The sequence below is a fragment of the Zootoca vivipara genome, chromosome 1 (genome assembly GCF_965207765.1).
Source record: "Zootoca vivipara chromosome 1, rZooViv2.hap1.1, whole genome shotgun sequence".
Lineage (NCBI taxonomy): Eukaryota > Metazoa > Chordata > Lepidosauria > Squamata > Lacertidae > Zootoca > Zootoca vivipara.
Window position 1 is genome coordinate 86,368,011 of NC_142582.1, and position 15,565 is coordinate 86,383,575.

The 15,565-nt window shown below is 42.1% G+C and overlaps 2 protein-coding genes across 4 annotated transcripts in view; both read right to left on the bottom strand.

The window, feature by feature from the left end:
• Nucleotides 1-2,687, bottom strand: part of MYBPC3 (myosin binding protein C3) — a 69,824-nt gene extending 67,137 nt beyond the window's left edge. Inside the window, exon 1 of the mRNA XM_088656469.1 lies at nt 2,541-2,687. Coding sequence (XP_088512595.1) covers nt 2,541-2,565 — 25 coding nt within the window. The 5' untranslated portion in view covers nt 2,566-2,687. The remainder of the gene's footprint in view (nt 1-2,540) is intronic.
• Nucleotides 2,688-8,804: 6,117 nt separating this feature from the next.
• SPI1 (Spi-1 proto-oncogene) overlaps nt 8,805-15,565 on the bottom strand; it is a 28,151-nt gene continuing 21,390 nt past the window's right edge. The window contains exons 3-5 of one of the 3 annotated variants that reach the window (XM_035114352.3): nt 14,836-15,029; nt 11,568-11,721; nt 8,805-9,609 (exon numbers count right to left, since the gene is read on the bottom strand). In XM_035114352.3, coding sequence (XP_034970243.1) covers nt 9,293-9,609; nt 11,568-11,721; nt 14,836-15,029 — 665 coding nt within the window. In that variant the 3' untranslated portion in view covers nt 8,805-9,292. Of the gene's footprint in view, nt 9,610-11,567; nt 11,722-14,835; nt 15,057-15,565 lie in introns of all 3 variants that reach the window. The other 2 variants (XM_035114342.3, XM_035114332.3) reach the window with 2 other exon arrangements.

Consider the following 15,565-nt stretch of genomic DNA (forward strand, 5'->3'; position numbering starts at 1 on the left):
AAGTGCAGTTGCAAAACCTCCCTTCTTCTTTAGAACATTTGAAGATACAGAAAGAAGCACTTCTATTGCATCTGATCACCCAAATGATCTGGTTTTGGAAGTTGATCAGGAACACAGGAAGATAGACGTCTTATCCAAGGTCAGACTATTTCTCCATCTGGATTATGACTATCTGCTCTGACTGGCAATAGTTCTCTAGAGCTCTAGGCAGACATATTTCTCATCACCTGCTAACTGAGCATTTTAACTGGAGACCTTACTCATGCAAAACACGGGATCAGCATTTGGTTCTACAATGCTTGGGATAACATGACAGGCCAAGCTCGGAGAAGCAATAACAGATGTTAGGACAGCAGACAAAATACCCTTAGGATCCCAGGTATATTTCCCTATTGTTTAAGTTATCTGCAAGTTGAATGTACAACTAAAGGCAGCCCTGTTTAGGGAAGTTTTCAATGCTTAACATACCGTTGTATTTTGTTGGGAGCTGCCCAGAGTAGCTGGGGAAACCCAGCCAGATGAGTGGGGTATAAATAATAAATTATCATCATCATTATTATTATTATTATTATTACATACTGTATAAGGAATAGCTTCAGTCTTCCCTGTTCACACCAGTAGGTGTTTACATTTTGTGTTTGTCCCTGCCTTCTAATTTGTTGATTGAATTATGCTGATTAAGTTGCAACTGGGCATGCACACAGATAGCTTGCAGGCACACACTGTCTTAAAAAAACAACACCCCCACCCAGGAAGCGTGCAAAAGCATACAGTAAGGCAACTGTAAATTCTCAGTACACAAGTTTTAATGTGGTTTGCTTCTGCTTTTTTGGTCTTGTGCAATCTGAGGGATCAAAAGGATAGGGAAAAAAAGCTCCTCCTTCAAGAGCCCTGGGAATAGAAATGAAAGGGGCTGTAAATTCTCAGCACACACATTTCAAGGATGAGGGGACTTGCAGTACACAAAATCTGGAAGGTACCATACTGGCTACCTCTGGTTTACTGCAAAGTGTGAACAGGACCATTACAATCAAAGCTCTTCACCATCAAGTGTGCATCAAGTGTGCATGGTGAAGAACTATGGTAAGTCACACAGCCCTCTGACAAAGTCATCTATAATAAACAGATTTACATAACCATATGTACTTATACATCACACTCTTATGTATATGCATACAGACTTTTTCAGATACCTGTTAAAACATAATGTGTGAGGCAGCTTAAGTCACACAAATCATATATTTCAAGCACACTTAGATACAAACAAGGCAAAAGGATACAACCTGTTAACACAGCAAACAGGTTGTGTGTGTGTGTGTGTGTGTGTGTGTGTGTGTTTGCATGTGTATGTGTGTGTAGATAGACATATAGACATATAGAACAACATACAAGAAAGTGCAATATTCAGAAGCACTATATGGAAAAAAACCTAATTTAAATCAGGGAAATATCAGAAGTTGGGTGACTGTACTTTCTCTGCTTACCAGCTGCTTGGAAATGAAAAAGAGACTAGCCATATTCACTAGCTTTTATATTCTGGCAAACATTAAACAATTAATTATATATAACATTTCAAATACAACAATGAATGCCACTTTCTCCAGTCGCTACACTACAGAGACAGAACTTGAGAAAAGTGTATGAATACTGTTTTCAGAGCAGCAGTTTTAAATACTTATAGGCAAGGTCAGTGCTTTCTTTCTTAAAAAAAATAAATGTTTACGGGTACTCTTATTTTCCTACTCATATTTAAATACTGCCCCTCAATGAGGTCAAACTTAGATTCACAAAATGTTTAGGGATATGCATACCCCTGCATCACCCCAGAAAAAAAGCACTGGGTAAGGTCCAAAATTATTTAGATGCTGCAGTTGTAGACAATTAAAAGAAGATGAATATTTACAACCATAATTTTTGTTTTCTTTCTCTGCACTACCCAGCCTTCCAGAGAATATATAAAAGTGACTTTTCTGGTGACAAAATCTATTCTGACCCTATACCACCTTTCAAAGAGGAGGAAGGATATACATTTACTATTTAGGGATCTCAGAGTAGAAGACAAGAACCAATCTTATAGAGAAAAATGCCTCATTTTCTCATTCAGCTGTAAACTTACATTTGCCTGAAAGAAAGTGATGGAGAAAAAAATAACAACAATGGGAGTCACTTTCCCCCACCACAAAGAAAGCTCCCAAGAGATGTGCCACACCCTGCTTCCTCCAACTTGAAGGTGACGAGGAGAGGAAATCAAGAACTGGGAAATGAAAACTATTTTACTTTTGCCCTTCTTGATCTGATGTTTGTGTGGTGGTGATATGTGTTTGTTTAAATGAAGCTAATCCCAGTTAATTTAATTATCCTTGAATTGGGCCTCTATGCGCTTACTTCAAAAGAAAGCCACCTGTTTGTTTCCCCCTCAGTACAGCTGTTGCCAAGGCATCTTGTTTCACTGCCTGATGAGGAGACCTGCTCCACCTAGCAGTCTCTCTCCCAAAGAGGCAGGCAATGCTCTCTTTTTTGTCTCTAGTTGAAGTCCTTACCTGGTTTCTTTACAGGTTCTGGCATCTTAAGGCTGGCTCACCAGGAGCTGACTGAGTGAGACTGCAAGGAGACTGAATGACTTCCAAGCCCCCCTGCTAAAGAAATACTACTGAGATGCCCCCTCCTGCTCCTCCCTCTTGTTCCCCAACTGTTGTCAGCACCACTACCTTATCAACAGCACAGAGCACTTGACAGAATTCTTCCAGCCAGGATAAATATAGCTGGGTACCATGCGTCAGGGAGTGTGAACCACTCAAGAACAGGCCCTGCTGCTCATTTGATGGAAGACAAATCCAAGCACACACCATGATGCTCTTTGCCTCACCCTCTGTGCCACATGCAATTTGCATATTTATATGTGACCACGCACACTGAACCTCTAAATACACTGGTTTCTTCCAGGCAACGCTGCTTATTGGGCGTCATCCTGATTTGTTTGCATGAAGCTTGTGGGGAGGTCAGATAACATCAGCTGCTGAGCATTCATTCTGATTTCTTCACAAGGAACTTGTATGATGTTGCAGCAAGCAATTCTTATCCTACACTTTCCAGTACATTTCCCAATGCATTGCAAGAAGTAAAAAAAAAATATTTCTTTTGGAGGGGGGTACATGGGTTTTTTTATGTAGAAGACGGTCAGAGGAACTTCAATTGCACAACCTGAATTTGCCGGCATGTGACTTAATCACATCCAAAAATAGTGACAGCCTAGAAGTGCCCACTATGGGCATGATCCAGCCAAAGTTAAGCATTTTCAGGTCCCCTTCATTTAAATGGGAGAGGTGATGAGTGAATGCTCAAATCTCTCCCATTGAAATCAATGGGATAGAAACAGGTTAATGTTGGCTGAATTATCTTCTTTGTTTTTGGAACGACAGTGACAAATGGTAGACTTGGGTACCCAAACCAGACCATCTGCAGCGTCCTGACTTTGCAGCACAGTTGCAAGAGAGTTGACTCCCAAAACTCGGACAGACTTGCATGGGAGAGGAGTATAACAGGGCTTCACTCAGGAAGAGTGTTGGGTATCTATGATCCACACATTATAAAAACTTCTATCAACCTTATAGATTCTATCAAAAGCTAAGCTTTTCATGCTTGCAAAAGTTTTTCTTAATTTATCTTAAAATATGAACTCCCCCTACCTGCAACAAATGAGTCCTCTCTCTGTGCATTGGCACTTGAAAACAAAGAATGACAGCGGCATCATTTTTGCCTAGCGTAAGGTTTCTTCTTTTGAAAGTGAACCTGTAAAATGTGGTTTAGGACTGAGTTGGGGGGGGGGTTCATATCCACCTTGCCAATGTAGACTCCTCTTAAATAGTTTAACTCCACTTCTCTCCATTATGAAGATTGGGCTGGGAACTGGCAAGCAGCCCAATCATATTTGTGGCTCTTATATAAACTTCTCAGCTGTTCTGTTTTAAAACACATACTTATTTCTTTGGCTCAGATCTCGTCCTCATGCTCAAAGGACAAATGGACAAGGAATGATTTCTGCCCCCCCCCCCCGCTACTGTGTTGCTGGCTACCAGATGGCAGCATTGTAATGATAATACGCATTACCCAGTCTGCGCTGAGTTTTATGTTCCTTCACAGACATACTCCGATTTTCAGAGCTCACTCATCTCCCTTTGCAAGGAGTTTTGAGGTCATTAACTAGACACTGGACTTTGTAAGGTTTGCTTCAAGCCATCAGAATCCACCTTGTTGCAATGGATAACATTTTTTTTGCCACCCAGAGATTGACCACACGTAGTGGCAGGACGCTGGCATATTATCACAGCTAAGAGACTGAGCTATGAATCTGGAAGTTCCTCACTCAAATCTTGTTTCTGTCAGGAACTCAGTGGCCTTTTTCAAGTCACTCGCCCCCAGCCTCAACCCCGCTACCTAAAAATAAAAAATAAAAAGGGGGGTTAATAATCTGATTTACCTTATATTGTTGCTGTTAAGGATTATAAGTAGATAATGCATATGAGGCATTTTGAGCACTTGAAAGTGATGTACAATTTTACAGAATTATTACTATTATTTTGATGTTTACTGTATTTATTTACTAAATTTATATAGCTGCCACATAACAGCTGCCGCAAAGCAAAATAATACAGCATTAAATTAAAATACAGTATAAAATAGGGGGGGGGGGTATAATAAATTATTTTTGAGAAGCTGAAACGCGATGAAAACAGTTTAAAACTCAATTTAAAACAGGGAGGCCTAGACTCTAAGGCATAAGGCCTGAGTGAATAGAGAGCGCTTCACCTGAAAACTTAATGAAGATGGTGCCAGACAAAACTCCCAGGGATAGAGTGCTACTACCAAAAAGGTTCTGTCTGTAGTGGTTACCCTACTTACTTGGTTTGGTGGAGACCCCTGGAGAAGGACTCTTTCCAGGGAACTATAGGTGAGAAAAGGCTGTAATGTAAAGAGCAAAACTGCTTGGGAGCTAGATGAGAAAACGCTTTGAGTTGAAGAGTTGGACTCTACCATGTCCAAAATGGCCAGCAACAGGCGCTCAGACCAGGCAAGATGGTGACCCCAACTTCCCATAAAATGACTCTTAAGCAACCAGAAGCGGTAGGTCTTAGGGTTGAGCCTTAATCTTTTGGGGCCTAGCTCAAATTTGTCAATTTCTTGCCACTCCCATTGCAGCAGGTGAGTTGCAGAGCCTAGTTGAGATCACCACCCCCAGGGCACAAGGGCCTCCTGCTATTACTCACAGGCCAGGTGGAACAGATGGAAGGGCCCAGTCCTGCTGCTCAGAGGTGATAAGAGTTGGCAATTGCTTGCTGTCTGTTAGACTTGGCTAGATATCCTATACAGTATTCTGTGCATTTAAGTATGGTGCTGCAGATCCCATGGTGCTACTTGGATTCTGTAAGTTTCCCCCCCCTTCGCCTAAACCAATAGCTTACCCAGGCGGTGGGGGTTACAACAATACTCCCAGGGTCCCAGCAAATCATCTTTTTCTACCAGGTGCTGGGGCTAGTCTCAGAATTCCTGGCTAGAAGCTGATGCTAGCTTTATCATTTTTGCCACAGATTCCAAGGCTTTGTAGAAAGAGAGAATCCAGCAGAGTCTGGGCCTGCCAGCCTCCACTGTAGTCGTCTTCCCAAGGGTAAGTTTGTGGATTTGGTGGAAGGGGGAGGCAGCAGAGGTCAGTACTTTGCTTCAAACCTTTTGCAAGAATTGCAGTTAAACACTTGCAAACGGGAGTGCCAACTTGAATGAAATATGGGGGGGGCAGGTAAGCTGCACCACACACAATTGATCACATGATGTGATTGCACTGCACACACACCATTTGAATGGCAATGCCCATCAACTTGGGGGGGGCAGCCCCTTCAAATATATTATTGTGGGGAAGCCCCCTTGGCCCCTAGGAGTTGGCCCCTACACTTGCAGAAGTTTGAGAACTGTTGAGGCTGCAATCCTGTACATGCTTACCAGGAAGCAATCTGATGGAATTCAATGGGGCTCACTTCTGAATAATGTACAGTTTCCTTGGCATGAATCAACACTAGAAATTCAGCCGGAGTCCCTTATGAACCAAGGTAAGACACTTAAGTGCTAAGTATTAACAAAACTGCAGTTGTTAAGTGTCCATTGTTTCTTTGCAAAATAAGAGGATAGAGAAAGAACCAGAAACAGACACGGGGCACAGAGAAGCAGCTGTGACAGCAAAGAAGCCTTCTCTTCTTTTTTATGTGTCTTTGTGTTATGCAGGATCACAGAACCTAATCCCAAGTCAAACCACTGGTCAATCTAGCTCAGTGTTATATACGGTAGATATAGTTAAATAGATGGATAGATATAGTTTATTTTTGCATTTTCAATTCTACGTACAGTAACAGAAAAAATAAAACCAAACTCAATAAAAACATAATTCCCCCTTGACTTCCCTCCCCCCTCCCCTTTGTGGATTCTTATGTAACGTTTTCCCCTCTGCATCTCCTCCATAACTCTTATTGTTATAAATCCTTCGCCAAACCATCATTCAGATTTGGGCTACAAGTTTTCTGTCAAATCTACTAATGAATGTAATTGTTTACAATAATTTTTCAAATACATTATACACCTTCCCCATTCATTGAAATTTGATTCTTCTTGATTTCTGATTCTTCCTGTAAGTTTTGCCATTTCAGCATAGTTTGAGTAAAATTGAAAACAGGACAGACCCCTTCTCAGCCAAGGTGCTTTCCATGCTCAATACTCGTTCAGTGGTACCTCTGATTAAGAACTTAATTCATTCCGGAGATCCGTTCTTAACCTGAAACTGTTCTTAACCTGAGGTACCACTTTAGCTAATGAGGCCTCCCGCTGCCGCCGCTGCGCAATTTCTGTTCTAATCCTGAGGTAAAGTTCTTAACCTGAGGTACTACTTCCAGGTTAGCGGAGTCTGTAACCCGAAGTGTTTGTAACCCGAGGTACCACTGTACAACTGTTCTGCTTGGGTGTCTACTGTTTCATGGTGGGAGGCTGAGGACCTCCCAGGCGCCCCAACAGGTCTAGGTTCTACCAGCTTCCACTGTTTACTTCATCAGCAGAGAGGGAGTTGGCTTTTTGTCCTTCAAGGGTCATTTATGTGGGTGTTGTGCTATGTTACAATTCTCTGGTAACGCTGTTTTACAGACTCTGTGTGGAGAAGCCCTGACTACATCAATTTTGTTTATGCCCATCTTAAAAGCTTGCAAATTGCATTCTGGTTACTTCTCAACGTTACCAACAGCAGGGTGCAAGGAAGTCCTTGCCTCGGTGTTAGATTTCAGCCTTTCTGTCACAGTTCCTTTATCTTGTGTGTGTTATGTCTGCAACTGAACGAGGCATTTGCCTTTTTTGGAAGAAGTTGATATTGCTGATTCATACATAACATGTACAGTAATCCATTATAACCCCAAGGTCTTCCTCAATAAGGCTGAAACATAATCATTTAATGGTTGTTTGTTCCAATGTGTGATATGGGAATTGTGAAAGTAATAGACACCTATGATCTAAGACAGGCATCCCCAAACTTCGGCCCTCCAGATGTTTTGGACTACAATTCCCATGATCCCTGACCACTGGTCCTGTTAGCTAGGGATCATGGGAGTTGTAGGCCAAAACATCTGGAGGGCCGCAGTTTGGGGATGCCTGCTCTAAGAACACAGGAAGCACTTTGCTGGGGTGTTGCTTGTCCTTAGCATTTGTAAACTCTTTGATGTGTTGTTTCTCAAACAAGCTTCGCTCCAGTTGGAATCCTTATGTGGTTCCTAATTAATCTCTAGTCAAGGTGTGGACACCTTTGCACAGGGTAAAGACATCCCTGCCCCATCAACGCCCCCTGGTTTATACACAAACTGAAATAAATCTGACCCTAATGAAGCCATGCTGATGTGAACAGTTGGGAGAGAAAGGGCTGTGAAACATGCTGCTGGGGTGGGATGACAACTTCCCTGTGCTCTAAAGTAGCAATGTGAGAAATCAGGAATCCCTGAATATAGGAGAGTGGAATGTGTGTGTAAGGATAAAGAACTACTAGATCACAGTGACAGAGCTTTGATGAAACGGTTGCCAGTCTGGAAAAATGCAGCTGCGTAAAACAAATGTAGACTGATGAATGCAGCTGGATAGAGCATGAGGCTCCTTTCACAGCTGTGGTGGAAACTCTAACCAATCTCAAATGTTCAGCCCTGCTACTGTTGTTGCTGCTCTGGCTTGTCATACTGTTCCCTTGCATGGTACAGTGGTGCAGCACATACAGCCTGAGGAGGGCTGGGTCTGTAGCATAAAGAAAACCCCAGGTACAAACCTTGCTATCTCCAAGTCCAGACAGTGCAGGGAAGGAGCACCCATAAGAGTGTACACAATACTGCTGGTATTGGACCACTGGTCTATGTTCTTATGTATCTTTCCCTATGTTCTTTCATTGCTATGGTATTCTTACTGGGAATCCCTTTTCCTCTACAGTTTTTTTAAAGGGGGAAAAAGGGAGAATATGAGAGTTAAACCAACACTTTAGCAATCTGAAGATTGCCACCGATGAGTCATATATCAGGAAACTGTGAAAATAAAAACCTGAAATCATCATATATATTCTTCTAAGTAAATGAATAATTCCACATTACAATTTAACCATTTTTTACTTGAATGATTAATAATAAATTTGGGCTACGGATATGCACCATTACAGATTAATTAATAATAAGTCTGTGTTGTGGATAGATACTCAATGATTGTAAGACTTACTCATGAGCCATTGCAGATTAATTCAGGAAATACACTTTTCTTAAACCTGATTTTATTAAATATTTACATGTTATTAATATTTGCACAGTAAGATATTTCCAAGATCTGCAAACTTCTCTCTAGCCATGGAGAACTATAGCAGAGCCTGTATTAATGCTAGTTTTAAGCTGTAAGCTAAGGCAGAGTCTTTGAAGGTGACATGTGACTTGCCTGTGAAGGACAAAAAACTTCGTCAGCTGCAAATTTTAATTACAGCACAATGAAATATTTTCTGAAAATAATATATCTATACATTCCCTTAAAGAAAGAAAATCCCTGCGGTGTCCAACCTGTTGTGTTTGGGTTCTGTAGGAGTTTCAAAGCTGAAGAAGGGAATTCGTACCAGAAACACTGTTGAAATTTCGCTTCATTGAGATAGAGATGAGGGCTTTGGAAGCATAGTAATGTGTTTGGCAACCTCCGCTGCTAAGTCCAACTCATGTGTCTTTATTATCTGGCTTTTCATTATTCCTGGGTCTCTCCTTCAAAGACTATAGTGCTTCCTATCCATACCACTCCTTCCCATCACCTCTCCACTAAACTGATAGGTCAACTTCTTCTTGACCTTCTTGACCTCCCCAGTCTTGCCGTAGTTTCTCAGTGCCCGTGCCATCTTCTGGTAGGTCATTTTCTTGCGGTTGCCTTTCTGAATGCCCCAGCGGTGAGCCAGTGCTTCTTTGTGCTTGGAGGAGAACTGGAAAGTGCCCTTATCCTTATCCACCCACCAGATGCTATCTTTCATATCTCCACTTCGAAGCAGGTCAAGAAGAAACTGGTACAGTCGGATTTTCTTTTTACTGCCTGTAGGAAAAGTAAGCAGTGTTTGAAGACTGAAAAGGAGCCAAAACTTCACATCTGTTAAAGAAGATTCCTATTTGTGGCTGCTGCTATCCCCCCACCCCTAGCCCAGAACAATGCTAGATTCAGAGCACTGGAAGAGGCTGCAAAATGGTGGCCAAACTGCCATCATAGTGGCTGCTGATTCCACTTGCAGCAGTGCACAAACACAAAAACTTACAAAAAAATGAATGGCACAGTATTACTGCCACTGTTGAATGGGGAACCCCCACCCCCCAAGAAAAAATTAAAGAAATTCTCTTCATGCTGGGGTAATTCAGTTAAACGATTCTCCCCAATTTCTCTCCTCACAAATGAGGTGGGGAATTTTGAGAGGCAAATTGCACACAGCTCTAGTGAGGACCTTAGAAACTGCTTTATATCAAATTAGACAATTTGTTGAAGTATTGTATAAAATGACTAGTCCTACAGAGGGATGCCAGGAATGAACCTGATAATTTTTGCATGTGCAGCAAGGGAGTTACTCAAGAAAACAGGAGGTTTCAGTATGGATGAGTTGGAAGAAGGAAGTATGGTCATTGGTAGGCTAGAGAAGGAAACAAGGACAGAAAGGTAAAATGGGGCGAGGTGTTGAATAGGGATGGTAGGGAATTTTGCAATAATCAAACAGGGACACGAGCTCTGCAGCAGTTCGCTCACTTACCAGGCAACCCGGTTGTTTTTCACACACACACACACACACACACACACACACACACAATCTAATGGAATGAACAATGCTGCTTCCTTAAAACCTTGACATATTGAACAATGATTTCTTAAACTAATGTTACTCTCTTTATTGCCATTGTTTTGGATGTGCAATTCAGATAAGTTGAAGTGGATTTCCCATTGAACTCTATTTTTTTGAGGTGACGATGGTAGCCATTAACATTCATTGTTATATTTCTTACCCTGTCTCCCTACTTTAAAAGTTCTGCATTGCATCGTTGTGTGTGGGAATGCTTGGGCAGCAAGTTAAAGTAGTAACATTGAATGGGAGTAGTTTTATAAACACATATGCATTCTTTAAAAAATAAATGATTATTCTCTGAGCTTCTCCGAGTAAGTCTCATACATTGCTGCACAAAAGCTATGTCAGTTTCACTATTGCAAAACGCTAAGGAAAAACCCACCATCCAGCCTCTGCAACATGGAGGGAGACGTTACCCCATCTGTGTACTTTGTGTTCTTCCTTTCATAATCATCAATGAACATCCTGTACCAGACTCACACATGCACTGGCGGAGGAAGAGGTGGGCGGGGGAGCGCACCGCCCCCAGCAGCATGATCCAGGTGGGGTACCCCCCTGCCCAGCCACGCCCCCGCCTGCTCTCTGCCCCTCCCCAGTGCTGGAGCATAAAGCTCTGCCACTGCACACATGCCATAATCCAAAATATAGGTCAGTTTAAAATGCTGCTTTCTTTGCATTTTGCAGCAATTGCCTTGCCATCTTTTCTTCTGCATGAGGAAGGGAAGTTGATAGAGATTTGTTGCTGTGTAACAATGCCCTTCCCTGCCAGGGATGTCTTGCTAGTGATCTCTGTCATTTACATGCTGAGAATGTTTTTAAATCTTTAGATTTGTTTCCCACCCCAAGTAAATAAGGCTTAAAGTAAAACTGCCAGGGGTGGGGGGGTGGGGGATGGCTGCTTGATGACGGGCAAGCAATAGCAGTAGCAGTATTGTAAATAGTGAAAAATATAGGGATATAATGATATCCATTATGTAACAGGGGATCATGCTACTGTCAAGAGAATAACAAATAATAACATTATTTTTGCAAATCACCATGCCAGGCTGGGATGCTCCAAATTTGATGGAATGTGAACCACAACAGACCAAGTTAGAGTAATGATAAATCAACCAAAAGATGAATTGGTACACAACTGTGAGTTGCATCCCTAGTGCTGAACACCTACCTGCTTCTCCACTTATAATCCCAGGGCCAGGTTCCCTAACATCAGTCTCTCCGTCTGATACTTCCAGTGGTGGACTCTGTCGGTCTAGATCTTCATCATCGGAACTGCGGTGGTGAGAGGGATACACGCACAAGGTACGAGGCACAAATGTAACCTGTCAGAAGCAAAAAAAAAAAAGTATTGGGGATAAAGGAGTGGTAGGAATGGAAAATACTCCAAGTAAAGAAGGTGGGTGTCACGGCAAGAGTGACACGGGAAATTAAAGAACTCTCAATCAATCACATTTAAGTTCTTTCTTTTCATTAGCATGCTCAGGATCCATACAGACAAACACTACTACTACTACTACTACTACTACTACTACCACCACCAATAATAATAATTAATAATTAATAATAATAAAATTTATTATTTATATGCCGCCCATCTGGCTGGGTTTCCCCAGCCACTCTGGGCAGCTTCCAACAAAATATAATACAAAAAGGGTCTCGTAGCACTGTAAGCATGCTTTGAGCTCTCTTCCTAGTGTAGATGTGGCCTTTTCTTACAAGCATCTCATGGGCAGTTACAGAAATATGTCATTTTGATTGGTGTGCCAACTCGCAGGTGCATTTACCTGCAAAAAAGGCACAGTAGTGTTCGCTGGGGGAAAGAGAGAGAGAGAACTGTTTCATTTGTCCATAAAAGCAAATGCCTGATCCTTGTCTTTGGCCATATGTACAAGAAATATGTCACAAGTGTGTTTGGAACAAAGAGGGATAGAAAGGGCACCTTGAAAGATAAGATAAGTAATGGAACTTTGCCCGTGACTTCAGTTGCCCAGTAGGTCAGGCATTGGACACCTGATGTTTTTCTGTTGATGTTATTCCGAAATGCCTCAGTAAAGAATGTGCAATTGTGTTGCTTCAGGGGCACAGCGGCAAGCGGTTAATGACTTGGCAAATTGTCTGGAGATGAGTAAGGTTGGAAGGGCTGGGATTGGGTAACTGTGTGTGCACATTTCCTGCCAAATATTCAAGGGTAAAACTACTGACCTTATCCACTGAGTCACACTGAGCACCTTATAGTTAAACAAAACTGCAGCCTTAGAGATGGGGTGTGTGTTTGTGTAGTAGAGAGGCAAGGGAAGTTGAGAGTTTCATGCATTTTTGTAAGTTATTTTAACTAATATATGCCTCTATATGTTTGCAGATGAAAGGTATAATAATAATAATAATAATAATAATAATAATAATAATAATAATAATAATAATAAATAAAAAATATCTCTCTGCCAAGAGGGAAGACAATGTTGCCTGTGAAATTTTGCCCCTCATGCAGCCAGCCTGTCTCTTTCCCTTCTAGCATCATTTACTGAGGTGATAGCAAGTGGAAAATTAATTTTCAAGAGGTTTCAATTAAAGCTATTGTGGGTTTCACATCTGGGCTGAGTAGCAGCAAGATAATGTAACTGTTTCACTGTGCCATGTGAGTACCATGTTTGTTTTCCCTCAGAAAGAACTGCAGATCTGCTTTCCTATGAAAGCTCTTAGAGCAGGCATCCCCAAACTGCGGCCCTCCAGATGTTTTTGCCTACAAATCCCATGATCCCTAGCTGACAGGACCAGTGGTTGGGGAAGATGGGAATTGTAGTCCAAAACATCTGGAGGGCCGAAGTTTGGGGATGCCTGTCTTGGAGGCAATGAAAATGTATTCCTTCACCAGCAATGCCAAGTGGGAAGGAGTGCAGATAAAGTTAGTGTGATGCCCTAAGGCACAAGAGGATCCAGTGAGTGTGGAGTTAAGAAACTCTGTTTTAATTTGTAATATTTATACACAAACATACAGCCAGTTTCTGAGGGCCTACAGGTTATTTTACAATATATTTTGTAAAATGTATATACGACTACATTGCCAAAAAGACAACGCCCCTCAAAGTGGTTGAAACCTTGAAGTGGTTATGTTACATTACGTTACGTTACGTTACGTCATGAGGGATCCTAGGTAGGTGGGTGCATGGGGGATTTCCTTCAAGACTGCATCGCACAAGGAAAGGATGTTTAACTCTGTCCTGCCTAACTGCTCTTCTTGTGTGCTCATATTATTTATTTATTTATTTATTTATTTATTTATTTATTTATTTATTAGGTTTCTACTCCCCTTTTTTCTTTTTTAAATCAATTCATGTTCCAAAACTATTAGTGCCTTTCCTCTTTTGGGTGAGCTGGTGTTTTTTGCCATGGAAATGAAACTCCCATCTCTACAACAGAGTAGCCATAACAGTTTGGATACACCCAATAGTGGCCACGGAATCCAGCTGCTCTCTGAGTCACCATGTAGGCAAAACCAGGGCTTTTTTTCCTGGGGGGGACACAGGGGTGTGCATACCCCTAAACATTTTGTGAATCTAACTTTGGACTCATTGAGGGGCAGTATTTCAATATGACTAGGAAAATGAGAGTACCCCTAAACATTTTTAAAGGAAAAAAGCACTGGGCAAAACAGTGCTTTGCAGGCCTACTAAGGCTGGGTAGGAGGGGAAGCTTAGCGGTGTGTGGGATTTGGATTGGATAAAAGAAATGTCATGCAACTCCTTTCATCTTGTCATTTCCCCATAAGGAACCAATGGGTACTTCCCTTCTGGAGCTAATAGCACCTTTAGGGGGGTGATTATTGTTGGTACAACAGCAAGGAAGAAAGGAATTATTAAAACTTCTATGCCCTAGAGCAGGCATGGCCAAACTTGGCCCTCCAGCTGTTTTGGGACTACAGCTCCCATCATCCCTAGCTAACAGGACTGGTGGTCAGGGATGATGAGAATTGTAGTTCCAAAACAGCTGTAGGAGGGCCAAGTTTGGCCATGCCTGCCCTTGAGTCTGGGTCCTAATGTCCTTATGCCTACTGTTTCTAGTAATAAAAAAAAAAGAATGCAACTTCAAGTGCTGCATTTAATTTGGCTCTTGAAGTGACAGCTTGTATTGTGTTGTTGCTAAAGTCAAGGGAAGGCTACAGACTATCACAGGCAACATCTAGCTCAACCCTCATTTGGTATCCCTGTTCATCTATGTCAGTATCATGGTTTGATTGAACAGCAACAGTTTCCACTGTGGATCAGATTTTCCATAACTTTTCGAAAGATTTATACGATCTGAAGAGAAACCAGATTTTCCATAACTTTTCGTGCCAGGGTCTCTTCTCCCTCATACTGCAACCTGATGGTCAGAAAAGAAAAGAAATAAAAGCGACAAGGCATTTCTACAGAGGTACATAACTGGGTTTTTGGTTGTACCTGATGGTTGTGGTTGATCCCAAAGTGTGTGGCAGGGATCCCAGAGTCTAGAACATGCATCTGTTCAATCTCCATATGCCGGTACAGCTGCTGCAACTGAGGTGGCTGAACGCTTTGGAGCTCTGCAAAGTGGTTGTCCCCAAAGGTCTCAAACTCCGGGTGCAGGTGATGGGGGTGATATTCCCAGCAGTGGTCTGATGGACATAAAAACAATTCACCTGCTAAACACAGAAGCAAGTCATTCAGTTCTCTGTTTATGAACAGTACCAAGGAGCAACTCTTTCCAGTATCGTTCAACATTGATCTTGTTTCCAGACAAACACATGGAATTTGAACTGGATCTTGTTATCTGGGGCAGGATTTAGGTTTCTGCAGATCTCAACAGGTTTGAAACACAAACTCAGAGCAGTGAGTCATTTGTGCGTGTGCGACTTACTGTTGGCAGTGAACAACAGCACTGCAATCATCAGCAGGCAGCTGTGAGCTGCTCACCACTTAAAATTCCCCACAGAGGCCTGATAAAGTGCCACTCCGGAGCATTGTTGGACATTTAAAAGGCAGTGGGCTCACCAGCGTCCTCCACTGGATCAAACCTTGTTTGGTAGGCCCAAGCAAGTACAGGGAGCAGCACCACAGGCACTCAGTACCTGGATCTCAGTTTTGATCCAGCAATTTGGAATGCACTGTATTGTGTATATGGATGACATCCCTCTTTTTCATCCAGCTCAGG